The 22,400-nt window shown below is 32.6% G+C and overlaps 3 protein-coding genes and 1 non-coding gene across 5 annotated transcripts; 1 reads left to right on the forward strand and 3 right to left on the reverse strand.

Moving 5' to 3' along the window:
* Positions 1-6,377: 6,377 nt before the first annotated feature.
* Positions 6,378-7,598, reverse strand: LOC131636492 (NDR1/HIN1-like protein 26). The gene has a single exon (XM_058907107.1). The coding sequence runs from the start codon at positions 7,385-7,387 to the stop codon at positions 6,539-6,541; it is 849 nt and encodes a 282-aa protein (XP_058763090.1). The 5' UTR covers positions 7,388-7,598; the 3' UTR covers positions 6,378-6,538.
* Positions 7,599-9,959: 2,361 nt separating this feature from the next.
* LOC131636491 (two-component response regulator-like APRR9) lies at positions 9,960-14,105 on the reverse strand. Of its 2 annotated transcripts, XM_058907105.1 has the most exons (7): positions 13,960-14,105; positions 13,654-13,865; positions 13,406-13,567; positions 11,863-11,993; positions 11,546-11,744; positions 10,399-11,426; positions 9,960-10,279 (listed from the first exon to the last, which is right to left on the reverse strand). In XM_058907105.1, the coding sequence occupies exons 2-7, from the start codon at positions 13,817-13,819 to the stop codon at positions 10,160-10,162; spliced, it is 1,806 nt and encodes a 601-aa protein (XP_058763088.1). In that variant the 5' UTR covers positions 13,820-13,865; positions 13,960-14,105; the 3' UTR covers positions 9,960-10,159. The 2 variants fall into 2 exon arrangements, with proteins under 2 accessions (XP_058763088.1, XP_058763089.1); XM_058907106.1 differs by lacking the exons at positions 13,654-13,865; positions 13,960-14,105 and having other exon boundaries at positions 11,863-12,013; positions 13,406-13,523.
* A 2,369-nt stretch (positions 14,106-16,474) lies between these two features.
* Positions 16,475-19,528, reverse strand: LOC131636504 (pyruvate dehydrogenase E1 component subunit alpha-3, chloroplastic-like). The gene is made up of 3 exons (XM_058907119.1): positions 19,061-19,528; positions 17,139-17,919; positions 16,475-17,010 (listed from the first exon to the last, which is right to left on the reverse strand). The coding sequence occupies exons 1-3, from the start codon at positions 19,301-19,303 to the stop codon at positions 16,733-16,735; spliced, it is 1,302 nt and encodes a 433-aa protein (XP_058763102.1). The 5' UTR covers positions 19,304-19,528; the 3' UTR covers positions 16,475-16,732.
* A 2,692-nt stretch (positions 19,529-22,220) lies between these two features.
* Positions 22,221-22,292, forward strand: TRNAC-GCA (transfer RNA cysteine (anticodon GCA)). Its single transcript has one exon. It is a non-coding gene; the product is annotated as a tRNA-Cys (tRNA).
* The last annotated feature ends 108 nt before the right edge of the window (positions 22,293-22,400 follow it).

The following is a 22,400-nucleotide window of genomic DNA, read 5'->3' on the forward strand; positions in this document are numbered from 1 at the left end:
TGTCGAGCTCTGCGTGTGTGCGCTCAACGCGTGAAGGCGTTCTCAGCATCGTTATGTCGCAGCACCGTGCTCAGCTTCGTTGTGCCGCATCACCGTGTTTAGTATGGGAGTTATTGTTTTTTTGTTGATGCTTCAAGTTGTGCTCAACCCAAAGTATAAATGTATATTTTGATTATTTGAATTTTAAGTGATTATTTGACCACTGTTGAGGCTGAGATGATGAAAACTAATAATTTAAAATTATTTAATCGAATAAATGTCGATTTATACGAGTCTTGATGTTGTATTGAGAGCAATTTATGAGTTGTGATAATATTATGATACATTCAGTATGTGAATGATAGTTGTTGTATGATTGCATATTTGAGAATATGAGTTGATTGAGCAGAGTTATTGAATGATTGAGTTGCCCTGAATTATGTTGTGTTGTGCATATATGAATTGTTTCTATGTGGTGTAATACCCTTCTAAACTCCGCGAAAAAAATAGCATAAATCAAAGTAATATATCATGCATATTAATTCAAGGGTGTCCCACATAATTCAAAAACCACAAACACATGTCATGCTCAATAACACTAGATATAATTCACGTTTTTCATAAACCTCAACATATGCACTGTCGCAACGAAATCACATTCATTCGGACAAAACACATTGTTGTCTCATAATAAAATTAACTTTATTAAAAAACTATAGGCATAAAAGCCAAGCATCACATACTTTCATTAAAATAACCAAATAGACGAGAATACAAAGTATCTCTCAAAACATGAAATAAATGTTCTTCAATGTTACATAATCAGAGCATGACTCTAAAACCCAAAACGCTAAAATAATTAAAGGTAGCTTCTCCAGCTCCAAGCAAACTGGAAACAACTCTAATTTTCGGCACCTAAGCGATGTCGTTATAAAACGTCATTCCAACAAAAGGGTGAGGATTCACATCATTGTAGAAATTATATAATAATACATAATACATAGAATACATGCATAAATAAATTCACTCACACTTCATATGTTTTACAGACATAGCATCACCCAATTAATCATACTATTCACAAGTATTCATGCACAATCCACAATTTCACAAATAAATCACTTTCATATAACGCACATAACTTCACATTCTAAACATAGACACAATATGACTCAATGGAAGACTCAATGTAATACTCATGCATGTGGTACCAAACACCTGTTACTTTTTCGGATTTTATATTTAAACAGGGTTTGTCCCCTAGTTTAATAACACAACCAAAGCCTATTTCTTAAGCTTTCAAACCCCACTCTAGGTTTGAGACAAGTCACTAGCTCTCACGGAGCTAACGAACATCGCCTCTTGACCAAATGATGCACGTGCAATTACAACAACAACAAAAAAAAAAAAAAAAGACCCTTCCCTAATCTTAATATCCATGCATATCTAAAATAATTCATCACACTTGAATTACCACACAATTGCACACACATAAATATATTCATTAATTATCCACACACTATTCACTTTCATAGCACAAGTGCAACCATGCCAAACCATCACATTATCGCATCGAAAGCAATATACTTTCATAAACATACACGACATTTTACACAACCACACAATAATTAAATCACCTACTGTCAACCAAACTATTTTTATTGAAAATATTATTGCGCTAGATTTCTAACGCTTCGAACGAGACGTCATTTGGACCAATGGATCAAAAATTATGGCCAAAACAGTTTCGGCCAGAAAATGCAAATAGCAGTCACCGCGGACGCAACGGCCTAAACACTGGATTTTGTGTTTTTCATCGTTGGAGGCCTTCTAGACCTCCGATTTCGATTATGTGAAAAGTCCCGGTCTCAGAATTCAAAATACTATCATTATATAACATTTATAACAGCCTACAATACCTATTTGGAGATTCTAACATCATACCTACATCATGAAAGCATCCACTCATTTTTATTTAATACATGATTTTCACCACTTTTCCAATCCAAATACAATTAATCATCCACATATCAATGATTATCACCAAAACCTAACAATTACAAAACCATGGAAATTTAGGGATTTCATCCTAAACATGAATCAATCCATCATACATCATTATACAATTCCCATAACAATGTAAAAACTCACCCTTACCTTGATTTCTTGATGAATTCTTAAGTTTTCTCCTTATGTTTCTTCTCCTCTTTCTCCCTTTTCCTTTTCTCTAGGTTTGCCTCTTTTCTCTTATTAACTTTATTTTCTCTTTTTATTAGACAATTTCTTTATAAACCTCTTTGGCTTCTTAGCAACATGTGGTGAAAACCCCTAAATACCACTATATTTTGAAAGTGCATCTCCGAATGCAGTTTTTTTTTTTGAAAAAAATGGTTATTTCGGATGTGCATATCCGAAGACACCTTTTTTTTTAGAAAAAAATGTGACTTCGGAGATACACTTTCAAAGATACTTTTTTTTTTGGGAAAGGCGTGTCTTCGGAGATGCATATCCTACATATTCCAATTTTTGGTCTTAGAATTTTTCGGATATGCATATCCGAAAAAACTCAATACCTATTAACAAAATTAAAATCAAAGTGAATCAATACAATTAATAGTATAATTAATTGTATTAATTATAATATATTATTAAATATATATCATTATAATCAAGATATAATAATAATATTAGCCTAATAAATATTTAAATCAACATCTTCTTTTTATATATAAAATTAATAATAATAATAATAATAATAATAATAAAGATATTTATTTAATATTTATTTATTATTTTTTATGATACATAAAAAATCATTTCATAAACTAATTTTCTGAAACAATTCTATTGTTAAAAAAGTTCATTTTATAGACAAAATTTTCAAATCAATTTTAAAGTTAAAAATTATTTTATATATAAATGATTTTTTATCATAATTAGACATTAAAATATTTTTTATATTTGTGATTTTTATTTATTATTTTAAAAAATATATAATTCGAAATTTATATTAAAATATGAATAAAGTAGTAAATAATTTTTATTCTTACTTGATCTTTTTTATTTTAAATTTTTGTTGAATAATTTTTAATATATTTATTTTTTATATAATCATAATTGTTGTGTATTAGTTATAATTTTAGTAATTATTAATATGAAATTTATCAAAAAATAATGAAATTTTTTATGAGTTTAATTTTTTAATTTATAATTGGAATTAGAATAGAAATATGAACAGTATAATTATCATTATTATTATTCATAACTTATAAATTATATCAATTTAAAGATATCCGAATTAATAAATATCCCAAAATTTTCAAATTTTTAGGATTTTTTCAGATATGCATATCCGAAAAAACCTTTGACAATTTTTTGGGGTTTTTTCGGATATGCATTTCCGAATTAACCAAAATCCCAATTTTTTTTTTGGTGTTTTCAGAGATTTATCTCCGAATTAACCAAAATCCCAATTTTTTTTGAGTTTTCAGCAGGGATTTTCACGCCATGGGGATCTATAAAAAATTAAACTCTTACAAAATAACACTTACTGTAGTAACCACTAATGGGCTCACTCATCACACCCTTACATTATTCTTTACATTCTCACTATTAGGCTCAAATACCTTTATTCTATTATTTTCTACAATTCTCATTGAATAATTAAATATCCACTATCTGACATAATATTCTAGCAATAACTCAACGGTTCGACATTCTCAATTCAACTAACCCATCACATCGAATAATTAAAAACAAATCAATTACTCACAAACCACACAAATAATCTAATTAATTAAATATAATAAAATAGATAAAATTAATTCTAAAAATTAGGGTGTTACATGTTGTAACCCATAGAGTGGATTACGAGAGATGTCAGTGCATTATGTTAGGATCTCAGAGGGGTCGTAACGTATTGATATTGATATGTATGATTCATGCATAATTTAAGTTTTATCAAGAGGCATGTTCGCTACTTAAGAGAGGGGCTTGGAGCTCAGAGAGAGGGACTCATGGGTCCAGAGAGGGGACCCGATTCTTGAGAGAACCAAATATCGAGTTGGTACCACATGCATATGCATCAAGTTGCATAGTTTAGTTGTATTACATAAATGAGTCATATGCATAATATATGTTTATATGTGATTATTGAGATTGGTTGTGAGAACGTATTGTGCAATGTTTCATGTGATTATCTGTAGAATATATATATGTGTTGATACTCTACCTTGCAATATGCATCACTTACTTTATTAATGTGATTTTTCACCCTTTTGTTGTTGTTGTGGTATGTGCTCCTCTTTGGAGTACAAATAAGCAGGTAATTGAGAAGCTTCTTAGAGCGAAAGGATGGCGAGAAGCTGTTCTTTTTTCCTTTTTATTTTGTGTTATAAGAATTGTGTTGCTCTGATATGTAACACTGGATGGGGCAAACAATGGTATTTCTATTTTGTTTATGTTGATTAGAGATTGAAATGTTATGCTCTCGTGTTTGATGCTTACTATGCTACTTTGATGATATTTTTACCGTATATGTTGAGTTTTAATAAAGTATTTTATAAGACTTATATGATTATGCAAAGTATGTTTATCTTTATGATTTTGTTGCGATGACAGTTGTTGAATGTTTTGTTTAATAAATTATGTGTTATAGAGCATGTGAGTTTGATGTCGAGTAACATCCTAAGTTATATTTGTGTTATTTACATGCTTTATTTTACTATAATAAGCGCAGGATTTTTAGGGTGTTACAAAAACTAGCACTTTCTCTGAGATCAAGACCTACAACCACCCCTTCTTCTTTAACAATAATGTCTTCTTTCGATTCCTCCATACCAACCTCTACAAGAACCCTTTCAAACGATAAGCAAACAAAAAATGAAGGAAAAGTCACCACCTTTAAGAAAATCAACTTTCGATATGCGTAAGAACCAAGTCACCGGAGCACCGTGAAAGATGTTAGAACAACATAATAAGATCAAGAGAAGAGAAATAAATTTTGCAGAAAACATGTAGTGAGATATAAGGTTGTAAGTAGGAGGAAGTAACACGAGAATCTGTAATTCTCACTGATGATGAAGGAGAAAAGAAAGCCATTAACAAATTTTCCCCTTCATATATTGATTGCAGACGGCCACACGATCAGCGATCGAGGATCGGGGGATAGCACACAATCACCACCCTTGTTATTGATTAAATCTTGATTATCCATGATACGTAAGTACTCTAAAAACTCATTTCAACCTCCATACCTAGGGCATACTCTATGAAACATTTTGGTTACAAGACGAACATTTAATGTGCATATTTATAAGGCCACGTGCTCTCACTTAACAAGGTTCACTACTTCCCTCCAAGGTGAATACCTTCTTAGAAACCCATGGCGGAAAAGAAGAACAACCTAAAAGTCGGTCCCGAAGCATCCAGCACAATCCATGGTTCACATGTAGCAATAAGTACTTGGGGGAGAATTGTTTTGGCCGGTCAAAGGCCTAGTAAAGAAGGCCCAATTACAAAGGCCTGATTCGAAACATCATTGTGTAATAGTGATCAAACACTTGGAGTTCGCAAGAGAGTCGAACATTTAAGCATGGCTACCAAGGCATCTACCACCGCTAGATTTGATTCAACGGATTCCTATGATGCACATCGAATCAAGCATAGACAATTTTAACCGTCTAATATATATAAGCCCGACCACGCGCCATAACAATAAGTGTTAGATTACTAGTTAGTATGTTATTACCTAGCTAAGTAACATGGGTGCTAGACTTCTAACTTTGCAAGTCTATCTCGCTCCGCTGTAACAAAATTCATGCCACCGTACTAGTACCAAAATGAATTTATCCCTACATCTGACCAATTTACCGTAATGTAACCATAACAAATTGTTTCCTTATAGAGTTTGCGCTAGTTTAAATATGAAATTTTTTATTATAAATTTTAATTTTTTTTTTCAAATGATTTTACCCTTCATCTGATCAATAAATATATAGTAACCAACAATAATCAAAACTTTTTCTATAAAACCTTTACTTATTTTTATAAAGTTTTACAAATTTTTGTAACCAAGATTTGAAATTATAGAAATGTTTCTTCCTTTCTTAGTAAACAAGCTTAACCGTTTTCCTTTTGTTGAAGTAAAGACAAGACCTAAAGTGACAAGTAGTAGTATCCTTCCCTTGGGCTCTATTAAAGCCAAGCACTTTATGATAGTTAGAAGCAACTAACTAGCTAGTTAGTGCTTCTTTTAATGTTATTTTGATGCTTGAAACCCTATACTTACCAACTTATATTTGATTATATTGTCAATAAACTCAAGTGATGCAAACTTAGTTGAAAATTGTAAGTATATCCAAGATCCAAATATCATGTAATAAATATGAGAGGAGAAAAATTATTTTCTTAAAAAAATACAGTTTCTGTTACACATATAAGCACTCAAATGCAAGACTTCCTACTAATTTTAGAGTCATCACTCAAAATGTAAAAATATTACACACATTAATATACTATATTATTACACACAAATCATTGAATCAATAGAACTATAGCATCATGTATCCACATCACAAACTGGAGCACCAATCAAAGGAATCTGACCCACAAGACCTTTCTTCAAACCCAACAACAAATCACACTTCGCATACAAATTATAATGTGCAGATTTTATCTCACCACTTTTCCATCTCAACCTACCTTGGAACACAAGTTTCACACCCACCACACCATAACCCTCATCCACAACCAAACCATTCATCACATCCGCCAAAACCGGAACCGGGACGCTTCCTAGCACCGGCGACATGGACACGGTTCCGTGCTTCTCCAAGTAAAGCGGCTGGAGAATAACATGAGGCGTGATCGGTTGGTTTCTGTAGGAGACGTAGGTGGAAAGCCTGTCGAAGTAGATTGAGACGTGCTTGTTTGGATTTCGAAGGAAGATTGTGAACTGCATTGAGATTGACATGAAGGGTGGTGAGGTTGCATTGAGGCTGTAGATTGAGGCGCTAGTGACTGTGATGTGAGGTTTTGAGGGATGGTAAGCTAGCCATAGGATGAGGAGTATGATGCCGAGTAAGAGGAAGAAGATTGTGATGCATATGCAGTGTTCGCGTTTTGGAGCATTTGGCATTCTGTAACGAGAATCCATGTTACCTTTGTGTTCCATTGGATAGTGATAACCTTGGTGTGGTTGTTGATGATGCTGTTGTGGCATTTTGTTAGGAAAATTTCGCTGTGAAGGGTGTTTTTGAGTTGGATCGTGTTGACGTTGTGAATGGTGTTCTTGAAATGGATCGTGTTGACGTTGTGAATGGTGCTCTTGAAATGGATCGTGTTGACGTTGTGAATGGCGTTCTTGAGTTGGATCTTCTTGGCGATGTATTTGCATTATTTCTGCCATTGTTTGAATAAGAGTGAGTGTGTGTGTGTATGTGACTTTATTTGTTTGTGAGTTATGAGTTTTATGAACAAGTGAAAATGTGAAAAGAAATGTATATAGGATTGTAGATGGAATAGCTAGGGAGAATTTGAATTAGGTTGCTTGGAATCCAAGTATAGTGCTTTGGGTCATGTATTATGCTATGTGTGTTGATTCACCCAAAATATGCTATGTGTTACTTTCTGTTTTGTGCCTTGCTTTTCCTTTATCCAAGCCTCTTTTCTTTTCACTAACTTAAGGAAAAAGAAGATGATGATAATAATAGTGTAGATTAATAATGAAGATAACAGTTAATGATTATAGTTGCAAAAGACATTGAAATGCAAATCTATTACAATTGTTTTAGTAGTTGCAAAAATATTGGAGGTGTTGAGACACTTATTTGCGGTACAAATAACTAGAGAATCTTATGTTTGCATACGCGTCTAACACATCAAATGTCTTTGCAACTACTAATAAAATTGTACTTACATAACACTTAACGTTAATTTTAAAAAACTCAATGCATTTCATTAGCAATAAACAAAGTAATACAATGTGGAACATGATAATAAAATTGGGGAGTAGTTGTAAATGTTGTTGATCTCACCAAATGATGAGCAACTTGATTTGTTTGCGGCATACTAAACCATACATATAAGGTTTTATGCTGATCTAAAATAGATATGCACTCATTGATAGTAGCTCCTAATTATGTGACATTTGAATGTTTAGAAGGGAGAAGATCCACAAAAACATGCAATCCATTTCAATGGTTACTTGAGCTAGATCCAAAGACACAAGCCACTTGAGATTGAAAATCAATGCTTCCCCCAACAGCAGTAGAAAGGCAATATAGAACTCCCCACTCTCATTCTTAACATCGGTCGGCAAAAAATCAGCGCCCGTGTTTCAAAAACTCCTTGTTCAGGTGGTTACAATGAGTAGAGGTGGCGAAACAGATCGAGTCTGGATAGCCAACTTGTTTATTACTATATTATTATAGGTTGTATGAATTGAGAATTTGGATCCTTAATTTCAAGTTGATCAATATGTTTAATTGAGAATTATTACAGTAAAATGCCCATTTCTGTCTGCATCATGGATGCGACAATTTTTCTTTTCTTGCTCAATAGGCTTCTTTGATGCTCTTCTTGCCACTTTGTTTTAAGTCTCAACTATGGCCAAAATTAGTCTTCAAACCATATAATTCCACACAAAATAACACTAAAACGATTCTAAACTAATGTATGACAAACTGTCATCAGCCGTTTCTACTATGTAAGTATCGCAGATGTTTCGGATAATAAGACTAATATCACTAATCAATCTTATGCAAATAGGCCAGTACAAAATCTAAGCTACCAAAAAAAAAAGCCTTTAGGTCTAAAAAACAAGCCTAAAACTATATACTTAGATTCAGTAGCAGATTTCATAATCATATTACTTGTTGGTCTGGTAATTATTGAATCAACTGCTTTCAAAGGACCTCACAAGTCTGATGAAAATGTCAAACATCATATTACCTGTCATTCCTAAAATAAATATTTAACTCAATCCATTTTCACTCTAAAATAAAATGTTTAAAGGGACCCAAATACCACTCACAACTATTCTGAAAACAGATAGACAAAAAAGTTGTCTAAATTTTAGCTTTTCACAAACAAAAATTACCAAAATTGGAGAGAAAAAAAAAGCAGAATGAACCCAAAAAGAGACTATACCATGTGTGATGGACCCAAGAAAACAACTGAGCAAGGTTATGTGTGTGGCTGGATTTGAGCCTTTCACAGTTTCACTGATGTATGGAAAAATAATAGCATGTCCCATTGTCAATTCTACATGTTTATTACTGTTACTAGCATGGACATTGCCTTGTCGAGTCAGAAACTCCCAAAACATTTTTGTCCCAACATTCAATTATTAGTTACTCATGCTTTACCTCTGAAAAGTTTCTGCACTGATTATTTGAGAGATCACTTTCAACAATAAGTGATCAAAAAAGCTTAGAAAATACTGTCATCAACTTCATCAGCATTTCACTTTCTTAGTTATGCCGCGTGTCACAGTTACTTTAGGACAAAAGAGATATTAGATTGAAAGAAAGATGAATTGAAAATCAGTAGAACATTACAGTAATGAGTTTTCATTTAGAAAATTCTACCTTGCAAATCATAAGGAGATTCCAAAATCAAATGTCATTAGTTTCAAACAGATACTAGTCTTCAATTTTCACTTATCAAGCAAACAACATCGATAATTTTACAATATAGAATGGATATTACCCTAAAATTATAGGTGCTTAATGTGTGAGACTTGTCGCTGGACTCTTCAGAATATAACAGAAACAGAATTTGTGTAAGATTTATTCACTTGATAAGGTGGTTTCAATTTTTAATAGGAGATAATGCATTTGTGTATGAATTGAGTTTAAACATTGTTCAACATTGTGAAACTAGAGGTGCTTAACTAAATATTTTCAAACAAAGTTCAACCAAGAAAATTTATAAACAGCTGAAATCAAACTTCAGAGCAATCAATATCACACTAAATATTTACAATTATGAAGTTAAATGCATCAATCAGAACAAAAAGAAGAAAAAAACAAAAGAAAACCCTAGGAATGTTTAACATAAATAACCCTTTAGCTATCTCGCTACAACAGATTATTCCACTGTATACACTCCACTCCTCATCTAATCCTAGTGAGCAAAAATCGGTGATAAAGTCAAGATAAGTTAAAAAGAGCAAGTTTCATTGATCACCATTAGCATCTGCATTTGGATGATCATCATCACCGTATACTCTACGTACGAACTGCCCTTTCACCCGAAGGCGCTGCTCTGCGATTTTTTTCCGACTCTGATACCGAACCTGTGCAATACATCAGAGAATTAAGATCTGTGGTTTAACATGCTACAAGTTTCCTAAGTAAATATATCATAGATTACACATACGATTAATTTCTAACGAATCTACATTAGTCATAGTACCTTTTTCGCGAAGCATCTCTCTTTTCGCTTTAAACGAAACTTTGTTAGAGCTGCTTCTCTTTGACTGGAGCGATGAGAATCACTCAATCTAAATTCATCATCATCATAATCATAATCATAACTATCTTTTCTGTTGCGCCTACAATCATTAGAACTTCTTGAATTCTTTGTAACCAGATTTGAAGTAGCTCTTTCATCATTGCCACTATTAATATAATTTGAAGCTTGGCAAATGTCATTGCCGAATCCCGAACCAACACTCGGAGAATCATGTACTACATGATCCAAATCATATTTTTCAGCAACATTTTGATTAAGAAAGCTGTAGTTAGCATCATAAGAGCAATTATGATGATGGTCTGAATTGTGACTTTCAGGATTGGACTGGGAAGAGGAACTTGAGGGAAAGGGAGAGCTCTCTTTTTGGAAATTTGCTTTAGGAACCCGCATGTGATGGAGAACATTATCAGCTAAGAGTCCAGTGTTAAATAATTTTGGTCCAAATTGTCCATAATGAGCCGTGACTGCGTTAGTCATATCTTCTATTTTAATTGGGCCACCGTATTGAATGCACTTATCAGCAGTAACTACTGATAATTCATGAGGATTATTAGAGCTCCAATTGTAGTTTTGAAAAAGTGGCCACAACATCTTACTACCATCATACTGGGAAAAGGCAGAAGTATTTGAGTGATTCAATCGTTGCCATTCCTCAGTTGCTTCACTTGCTTGTTTGCATGAGCTGCCAGAATAATCACTTCTTAAAGATAGCTCCAATTCTTTTTCAAAATCAAACTTGGTTTCTTCATCACCAGTAATGCAATGGATTTCCTTAGTGCGTTTTTGGAGATTCCCAACTGTGGAAATCAAGTCAATAGCTTTGCAAGAAGGTTCTATCAGTTCATCACTGCATCCACGTATCTCAGTATCAGTGTCATTATCATGGTTCTCTCTGCTTAACTTGCCTCTAAATAATTCATTTTTGGATTCAACTTCAGAAGTTCTGTAGTCTTGCTCTAGCCTCGAGTCTGTCAATTTAAAAGTTTTGTTACACCATGCAATGTAATTGATTTCTTTGAAAGAAATTTTTTTAGGCAATGAAACAGTAATTGTAAAAAGTTATAAAAAATGAGAGGAATTTAAATACCTCTTGCTTCATCATTAAGCTTAGTTGGTTCCCTTTCAAGTTTTGTTACTTGAGCCTCACTCAATTGCACACTGCATTCATTATTTTTCTGAGAGGAAGCCACAGAAACAGAATCAGTCGATTGATTGCCAGTAAAATTGTCTTCTATGGCAATTTTAAGTTTGTCTTGTGCAGATGTATTTTGGAGAGGCCTGTTAAGCTGTATAAATAACATACGACAGAGATTAAAACAAGCACAGGTGCATATATGATAAATTTCTTGGCGACAGTGAATGATGGATATACATAAAATAAAAAGATTAAGAAGTAAGACATACAACATGCTTTCTCCAAACATGCTGCCATAAGTTCATAAGCTCATTCTTCCGAACAGGTTTGATTAGAAAATCAGCTGCTCCTTTACACATGCAATTCATTACCATGCCACGTGAATCGTGAGAAGACATCACTGCATGCTCGTGAGAAAAACTGTTAGAATATTAGAGTATCTTAGATTTTCTCATATAAATATGAAAATTTGATTCCCTATTAGTTTCTTCTTCAAAGTAGGAAAAGTAGTTATAATTTCTTCTTTAAAAACCTATTAAAAAAATTTTGGGAATGCATTTTCTCACCTTCTCACATAGAAATAATGGAAGTTCTCTCATTTCCGGAATCTCTATACCTAGAAGTAATATTTTCTTAACCTTGTAATAAATATGGGTATAGACATGCCCTACCAATGTATTCATGAAATGTGATTTTTAGCCTTGAAACAAATACCCCCAAGAGTTTTTTCATTTCTTATTTGCTTATGTCTTTAGAAGTTTAGCCTCATGATTTTATTTTTGCTATTGATGTTTGAGTTTTGTTAGCTTATGCCTTATGTGGCGGTTAAGCATAATTGTTTCTACATAATGGTTAAACTTTTGTCTATTTTGACATTAGTTTGTTATCATAATAGAGTCTCGATTCTTTTGGATGAGTGTCTTGATACACTAGAAGAAGATTGAAAGTTGAAGATTTCCACGACGCATGTACCTCAAATTGTTGTCTCGATTGTTACATTTTCCCTTTTAAAGAGTAGATTTGCAACAAGTTTAACATTTCATAACCTTTAACTTGAGGGGGAATGGTAGAATATTTTAAAAAACATTCAAATATTTTTTATATCATATTAGAGTATCTTAGGGTGTGTTTGGGATGGGGATTTTGAAGGGGAAAGGGTTTAGGAGGGCTAGGTCTATATATAGAAACATGTTATTTCCCGCCTTTCCCCTCCTTATCCCCTCCCAAACTGATCCTTAATTTACTTCCAGCTATCTATTTATAACACAAGAATATTTTAAATTTTCTTAATTTTCTTAGGATTACATTTTATGTTGCTTAAATATTAATATCTTTGGTCTTATTTAGAAGAGAAAGTTGACTTTTAAATTCATTAAATAATTAATGTATCTAGTCTATTATACAGTTTAGATACATTGATTACTCAATGAACGTAAAAAATATAAATAGGACCAGAGGGAGAATGATTTATTACTTGATTTCCTTAATAAGAATTAAGAATCTTGTTTGTGTATACATATGAGTTTAGTATTTAATTTTTTTTACCAAGTTGATCAAGTTTCTTTTTATATAAAATACATTACTTATAATAAGCTATGAAGAAGCACTTACACCAAAAATACAATCCTGACACTAACTAACTCTGATAATAATTTGAAAAAAATAAATAAATTAAACGTAATCACAAAAAGTCGATTATGGACATAGGCACAACTTTTTATGTCACAACTTTTTTTCAAGAGGTGTCAATGTTGTATAGTTCAGATTAACAACAAACAAGAACAAACAGTAACAAGTAGCAAGTGAACATACTTATAAGAGGAATGTTTCTGCAAGTTTCATGCTCCACCATTAACGAAAGAAGTGCTAATCCAGATATTTCAGGCAACTCCATTTCTGCTAATACAATATCAACATCAATTTCCTTCATTTGCAAAGTCTTCCATGCCTTTACTCCATCAGAAACAGCAATAACTGCAAACAAAATATCACAATTAAGATCTAATAAATAAAGCATAAAATTAAATCAAAATCAGTAACTAGAAACAAGATAAACGAACCTTTATAATTGCAATTCATTAGAAGTGAAGTAATTAACCGACGAGTAGAACGATCGGATTCAACCAGAAGAACAGTAACCGTTTTCTTTGGTAGAAACAATTCCCATCGAAAAACCTCTTTACAGTGATCATCACCATCGTTCTTCTTCTTCTCTGATTCATTCATATTTCTGTTTAATTCAATTCAACTTCTTCATCCATTCTCGAGCATGCTACATTTCACACACAAAATGAAAATGAAAAATCATGAGAAAAAAATATTAGAACCCTAATTTTGAAAGAGTGTAAACTAAAATTGAAATTCACCTTGTTATTTATTTCATATAAAAAAAAGCTGATTTTAGTTGAATTGAAGAGTTGAAGAGGTAAAGGATTTTCAAACCCGCGAAAAACGCTGAAAATATCTTCCGTACAAGTTTTTTTTGTAAAGGATCGAATCAGAAGGTGGTTTGTTACTGGAGGATGAAGTGGCAAATTTTGGGCCGTTGGATTTTTTAATGTAGAATTTGAGATTTTCTGTTGGGGTCCATTGTTGGACAGGTGTAGCTTTGTGTTTTATCTTGAGGCTGATATTTTTTTTGGATGGGACGTCGTCATCGGATTTTGATTACCTTGGTTTTATCTCGTGGTGGGGAGACTCACACGTGGAGTGCTTGAGATTTACTTATTCGATTAATTTATTTATTACTAATCTTTATCAAAAAAAATATTTATCTTGCATTTCTATCTCACTCTTTTTTTTTTTGCACATATCATTTTGAAAGAGTAAAGATAATTCTGCAAACGAATTTTTTAGCCTTGAAAAATCTGAAAGATTCAATCTATCAAGTGATCGTAAGCATCTTGATACTGTTAAGCACATGTCATGGTGATTCTCTCTAGTACATGATGGTAGGTGATCAAGTTCTGTGGGTTCTTCTAGTCAACTACAAGCTTTACTGTCAATATATTTGATCTTATGGTAGGTGATCAAGTTTATTTCTTTCTTGAGTCCATTCCTCTATCAAGTATCACTAAAGTATACTCTAAGAAATAATAAAACTTAGTTATTTTTCTCTCATTCTGAGTTAATGAAAAAACTAAGAAATAGTTCATGTACTTGAAAAATAATACACCTTTGTAACTCTTCTAGCCACAAGCTAGTAAAGCCTCAGTTGTATTATATTTGTGAATTATTTGCCTATTTTCATTCCTTTTACGTGTATAAATATATCTAAAAAAACATGTGTGATTATGGTAATTTAATAGTCATTTAATGATGAAGTTTCTTTGTTTGAGTCTGGTTGTTATTGTCATTAAACTGGTTATGATTGTGTTTGTCAGGATGTTTAAGTCTTCTTAACAAAGTCATTATCTGAATCAGCATCATATCAGTAGAGCCGAGTTGGTCTTCGAGTTTAGGGTCACTCCGACCTTGAAGCCAAGAGGTGCACCTTCGTATCTTGTTGGCAGGTTCCTACAACTTTGTTTGAGGTCATTTCAAGCTCACCCATCATTTGTTGGATGCTTTCCAAGGCATTGGTGAGCTCCTACTTGGAGGTCTGGTCTTACTGAGAATGAGAATAAGTGACCTTGTGTAAAAATATACATACCAGTACAGTCTCCCAAGCGTAATGAGGAAGTACTTTGAGTGATACACCGTGACATTACATTGTCCTCCCAAGCACGAGGAGTGTAAAAGATAAGTAATTTGAATGATAAACCATGACATTACAAAGTCTCCTAAGAGCACACACATTGGTGGTAGTATTGTGTTGTAAAGCCACCTTGTGTCAGAAAATATTATTATTTAAAATAAATTGGACCAAATTTCTAAACCACAATTGCCAAAAAAACCACTGTAGCTTAAAATAATTGTGAGACAAGTGGGACCCAATTTAGAGTTTTAAGTGAGTGGTATGGATGTTTGGAAAATTTAGTGATGTGGTAAAAGTATAAAAAAATAATAAATTAAGTATGGTCCATTTATACCACTAACTTGGGTAGTATGGATGTGGATGCTCTAAGCATGAGTGTAAGGATGATGTGCTTTGACTAATAAACTCGTAAATAAAGAAATTCATTAGAACAAGTAATGAGTCAAAAAAATTGTATTGTGAGTACTACTTAATCAAGTATCCTATAACAATAAAGTAAAAATAAAAAATAAATAAATAAGGTAAAATTATAGAACAATAAAAAACTAAACTAAAGAGGGCGTGAAACATCTAAATCACATCTAGCCATAGTGTTTGAATAGTTAAGGTTGTTGATGGTGTGGTCGGTATGTACCTTCTATTGCTCGGAGCTCGGGGTCAATATATAGAGTTTCTTGAAAAATAACAGCAAATACATCACCCACCCAATTTACCATTCTTTAAGTGTAGTTATACATGTGTTGGTGAAAGTGTGGTGGAGGAACGACTTGATCCTGATCTAAAGGTTGAGGTTCTTCTGGGTGTTGCTCTCCGTGATACACTAGCCATCTCTTTAGGCTATCTACAGATTCCTTGTTCATTGGAAATTTTGGATTACACATTATGTCATCATATTCTTCTAGTACCCTTTTAGCCTTGTAAAGAGAACAAATGATTTAGTAGTGCCCAAACACCTTCTAGTAGAAGTTGGCAATGTATTTGATGTTATCAACTATCAACTTTTAAACATTGATATCTTCTCCCTTTAGAATGGAGTAAGAATGCAAACACCTTTTTCAGAATGAAAACCGAATAATTAGAAGGTTCCAAAGGCATAACATTTTTATTCCACTTGGGGTGTAACGAAGTTGGTTACACAACAAGTTTATATAGATAAAACGCATAGCGCCAAATGAGCCTTAAGCTAAACGCAACAAGTTCTGTCAAAAAAATAAAGCTTACACAACAAGTTTATATAGATAAAACTTTGAAGATTGTCATTCTTAACACTAATTCCACAAACAATAACAAATACAAGACAGGAAAAACAAAGTTTCCAACCTAAAGAACAAATCCTCTTTATATTAGGCAAGATAGATGATGCATTCTATGAGTAACATTTTATGATTAGTAACCATATTAATAACAACATTAATACAAAAATGAAAGCACACAAATATAGATTAGACATGAGCAGTGCCTTCTGTAAACTTTGGATCTTCACATCTATACCTGCCATCCGGTCCAATTCCAAAACCTTTAGGATCGGCAAACACGTTCTCTAGAAGCTGGCTGCGCTGTGGCTGAGGGCTCTTCTCTGCAAACTCAACGGCCTCTTCTAGGATCTCATCGATTTTCTTGTCTATTGTTTTCAATTCTTGTTCACTGGCTAAGTTGTTCTCGAAAAGGTATTTCTTCAATGCAGTGATGGGATCCCTACCAGCATAGTGTTCCTTCTCAGCTGCCAAATAGAAAAATATTACGATCTTACGATCCAGCACTCGATCTTGACTACACTGGTCAAAATATATACATACTTTGCAAATTAAGAATGTAAACGAATAAGATTATATCGAAACAAATACTCACCAGGGTTACGAAGCTCGTCAGGGTCAGCCAATGAATGTCCTCTAAATCTATAAGTCTCGCATTCAACTAGAGTTGGTCCTTCTCCTCTTCTCGCTCTATCGATTGCCTCCTTTGCCACCTCTCTGACCTTCAAAACATCCATCCCGTCAACATGAACTCCCGGCATCCCGAAAGCTGGACCTTTTTTCCATATCTGGGGATCCGAAGTTGCCCTGAGATGCGACATCCCAATGGCCCACAAATTATTTTCCACCACAAACACAATTGGCAACTTCCACAAAGCAGCCATATTCAAACACTCGAAGAACTGTCCGTTGTTACAAGTTCCATCTCCGAAAAACGCCAATGTCACGTTATCAGAATCCGCCTGATTCAACACCTCTCTTTTGTACTTCATGGAAAACGCCGCACCGGTGGCCACTGGAATTCCTTCACCGATGAACGCAAAACCGCCGAGCACGTTGTGTTCTTTTGAGAACATATGCATCGAACCACCTTGACCTCGGCAGCATCCCGTTGCTTTCCCAAAGAGTTCGCTCATCACAGCTCGTGAAGGGACCCCTTTACTCAACGCGTGAACATGGTCTCTGTATGTGCTCACAATGCAATCTTCTTGCCTCAAATACTTGATGAATCCAGTTGACACGGCTTCTTGGCCGTTGTACAAGTGAACGAAACCGAACATTTTACCTCTATAATACATCTCAGCACACTTGTCTTCAAAGGACCTTCCTAGTACCATGTCTTCATAAAGCACTAACCCTTCCTCTTTAGTAATAAGCTGCACACACAAATACAGAAAAAAAACAACAGCCTAAGAAAAAAACTCTTTAAAACCTCTTTGGTTTAAGGGAAAAAAACATGGTTTCAATTTTAGCTTTTAAAAAAAGCCTACTAGTAGTTTTCAGTTTTCACAACTTTGAAATCAGTAACAAAGATAAAATAAACTGTAAATAAAGCAGGTATGATTAATAAAAATAAATGGTTAGATAATTAAAATGGTTATATAAATTGATTTCATAAATTTGGTTTTGGTTAAAAGTGGTTTGAATTTAAAGTGATTTACGGTTTGAATACGTTCATGAAAAAGTGAGTTCAGCAATAAATTTGAGTAAAAAAATTCAATTCTGAACGCAAAAGCCAAAATTTCAGTTTCAAGTTAGAATCAATTCTTCTCAACACCACCCAAATATGTCAAAATCAATTAGTTGTATGTTTGGTTTCAGGTTTGGAGTACCTAGAATTGATTAAGGACGTGTAGAATTGATTTTGATATGTTTGACTGTTCTTGAGTATAATTGATTATACTTTCTACAACTGATTCTACTTGAAAGCTAGAATTTGTAGCTTTTGAGTCTAATCGTGACTTTTCCATTGAAATTTACCGTTAACTCACTTTTCCAGTAATTTATCCAAACTTAAATTACTTTGTCTTCTATTCAATTTTAACCAGAATCAATTCACTTAAAATCAATTTTCTTCCCCGCAGAACCTAACACACACTATATGATTCTAGAATCAATTTTGACTCTTCCAAACTCCAAAAGTGAAATCAATAATACACTAAAAATGGAAACAAAACAAGACCTCACAATCAAATCAACTTCAATAGTCTAAACTTCAGAAACCAATTGAACAATAACACAAAAAACAAAACCCATAAACCATAAATCATATATCACTACAGTTAGAACTAACAAAACCTCTGAAAAACAATAAACAACATAGCCCAACAACAAAAACACTCAAAATTCAAATCATTTAGCTCACAAACCCAACCCAACATGTTCAATTCATCTTTCAGAACATAACAGAATCAAAAGTTAAGCTTTTTACATAACCCCATAAGCGATAATCAACACCTATTAACAAAAAGCACAAATTTTTCACATGAAAATCAACAAAGAACGACAAAGGGTTACCAAATTGGAGGTCTGTTGAAGAAGAACAGCAACAGGCGATGACGAACGACGATGAAGAAACGGCTTAGAGAGAGAATTGAACCGAAGAAGCTTCTGAGTGGATCCAAGGAAAGAGGAAGAAGAAGGGTTATGTTTGAAGAGATCAGAAGAGAAAGATATTGATTTCTCAATGGATCTTGGAGTTGAGGAATTGACAGGAACCCCAAGAAGAGAGTGTGGGAACTTTGTTGCAGAGAAAGACATGTTTTTTATTTCTTCTCACTTTGCAAACCAAAGTGAAAAAACCAGAGATGTTTTTTTTTTAAGATTGTGGTTATGAAAGGAAAATGGAACAGAAAATAAGGTTGTTTATTTATATGAAATATGAAAATAGCAGAAATTAAGGTTAAGTGAAAAGTGGCGGAGAAAACTAGAGAGTGGTGCTTGGAGATAATCGACTTGTGCTTGAGGGGTGTTTTTGGCTATGCTTAGTTGTCTATGAGTGATATGTAATACATTAGATGCTACCAAAAAATCAACTAACTTTTACTACATTAACATTGATTTGATATGAGGTTGGTTATGAATTTGAGGAAAAGAAAAATGAGTCAAATTGGTTTAAGTTTTATGAAATTGATTTTGATCTTGAGTTAGTTGAACAAAAAACTATATTTTGTTTGAGTGTGGTGAGATATTCTTTGTTCCAACATTTGTAAGAAAATTTTGTTTGTGATTAGTTGTTATTTTCAAAGTTCAATACAACAATAATTATTAGTTTGTCTTGCTTATTTATTATAAAGAGAAAAATAAAATATAATAAAATAATAATTAAAATATATAAATATTAAAAATAATAAAATTTATTGATTATTATGTGTTGTAAAAAATAAAAATAAAAAAGACAATAACAACAATAAAAAATTTATTCTATCAAGTGGAATTGGTTATATGGATCAACTTTTGTCATAATGATTTATCCAGGATTATATTTTTTTTATTAATTTTCTTATAGTTTTTCTAAGTCTTCTTGTGCAGTGGCGGAGCCAAGAACTTGAGTAAGGGGGTGCAAAAAATTTTCATTTAATTATTTAGTATTTATTTACAATTTTAAATATTAAAATAATTAAATTTTATTATATTTTTGAAGTCGTGTACGTTGTAGTCGAATTGTATTGTAGTTTAAGTTAGTTTAGTAGTCTATCAATAAACTAGTTCTCTCAGGTTGTTGAGAGAGGTTGGTCGTTGTTATTCAATTGTAATCTTTGAACCCTTATTAAGTAAGTGAATAGTAAACTAGTTATAACCAATTCTGATTTTCTTCTTCTTTCTCTTTCGTGAAAACATAATAGAGTTTTTTGTGTTTGTTCAAGAAACTCAATCTTTCTCATAGTTTTTGTTCTTGACGGCACTCTATTACAACAAACAGTTAAAGATAACATGCTTAATAAAGAAATTAGAAGAAAGGTGAGTGGTTTGATTGTTACTCATAATCAATATGAAGCTCTAGTTACAGAGTCATGGGGAAGAAGCAAAATCAAATATTTTTATAAGCATGAAAAATCTCATAATTCCAACAAGTAAAAAAAATAGAAAATAAATTATATGCTACAATTATGACAAGGTGGGACACAAAAAAATAAATTGTATATTTTTCAAAAGATCAAATATTCAAGGGGAAAAAGATTAAGGTAATGAGAAGAAAAATAATAAAGATACGACAGTCATTCCATATTATAGTAATGTCTACATTGTTTATAATGATTATTTTTTAAATCTTACATGTTAAGATTTAACTTGGATTATTGATTCGGATGTCTCATATCATGTTACTCTTATGCGTGATTTCTTCTCATATTATGTTGGTGTTTTTAGAGCGGTAAAATGGAAAGTGAGGAAGTTTGTAAAATTGTTGGTATGAGAATTTTTGGGTTGAAAATGGGGTTGGGTGCAAGCAGGGCCGGCCCAACCCATTTAGAGGCCTAAAGCAAATTTTAAAGTGAGGTCTTTAAAAATGTATTTCAAAATATTAATTTTGTGGTTGTTAAGAGTTGAACTAAATACCAATAAGAAAATAGGCCTATATATTAACAATTCAACTACAATAGTATATCTAATTCAAATATTATTATATATTTTTATATCTAAATAAAAAAATTTTGAGGCCTTTTTTTAAGTCTAAACTTTTGAGGCCTAAACTTGATTTCGGTCAAAACCTTGAATATTTATGGTTACTTTGGTAGTGGTGGCCTATGTAAGATCACCAAAGAGTCACTAGTGATAGCAAAAAATTAAAGCTAGAAGTTACAATAATATTGAGCCTAAACTTCCTGGTGAAAATTTTGATGAGGGAGAAGACATACAAATAGATTATAAAAATGTAACTAGTAACCAAAAACCTTATCATCATAATCTTGCTGAATATACTCCACTTAAACTATCCGGTCAACCTTAGTTGAGAACATCTATTAGAGAACATCATCCATTTAAGAGTGGGAGTTACTAATTAATAAAATTCATAAGTCATCCATTTAATGTGAACAAGTTAGAGAATTGGATATCCATCAAATGTTCCTAACAATTCTTCTTGAATGGTTATTAAGAATATCTCTTATCAAAATTTTACTAGAAAAAAATTAATAGAACCTAGTAAAAGAAAAGGAGTACAACATCAAACATTTGTAAGTGAGAGATGCTTCATTGAAAACCTCACTATAAAAAGCTAATGGAACAAAACTATGGTTGAAAAAAAATGTGTAAATGCAAATATTTTTATCTCTTCCATGCAGACAATTAAATGAGACAAATAAGATCATTTTTTATATTTTGTTCAAAATTTATGATTGACGGACTTACTTTATAAAATATTTGTTCTATCTCCTTTGTTATAGTATGCTTCAAAATTGTGTGATACTATTAATAGAATCGTTGCGATAATATTTTATTGAAGAGTTGTCACAAATTTTTTAAGTGTGTTCATACCTCAAACAAAATGATTTCTTAACATTTGTTAGATGAATTGAATGTCTAAAGTTCAATGGAGTGAGTGGAATGATCGTGTGATCCTCCTTAGCTGCCGATGTGGCATTGAATATATGGATCAATTCCAAATCCTTTTCATTCTTGTGTGTGTACCCTTGGTATTTGGGTTATCTATTATAACAATTGAAGTTCTATCACCAAAGGGTCCATAGCTCAGTGGTAGAGCATTTGACTGCAGATCAAGAGGTCACCGGTTCGAACCCGGTTGGGCCCTTTATATGTTCATATTTTTATTCTTTCTTTTTTCATGTATAGTTTATGATTTGTGTATAAAGAAAAAGGAAAACTGTTAGCAGCCAATGCAGAAATTCTTTATAGGTAG

The sequence above is a fragment of the Vicia villosa genome, unplaced genomic scaffold (assembly GCF_029867415.1).
Source record: "Vicia villosa cultivar HV-30 ecotype Madison, WI unplaced genomic scaffold, Vvil1.0 ctg.001758F_1_1, whole genome shotgun sequence".
NCBI classification, from domain to species: Eukaryota; Viridiplantae; Streptophyta; class Magnoliopsida; order Fabales; family Fabaceae; genus Vicia; species Vicia villosa.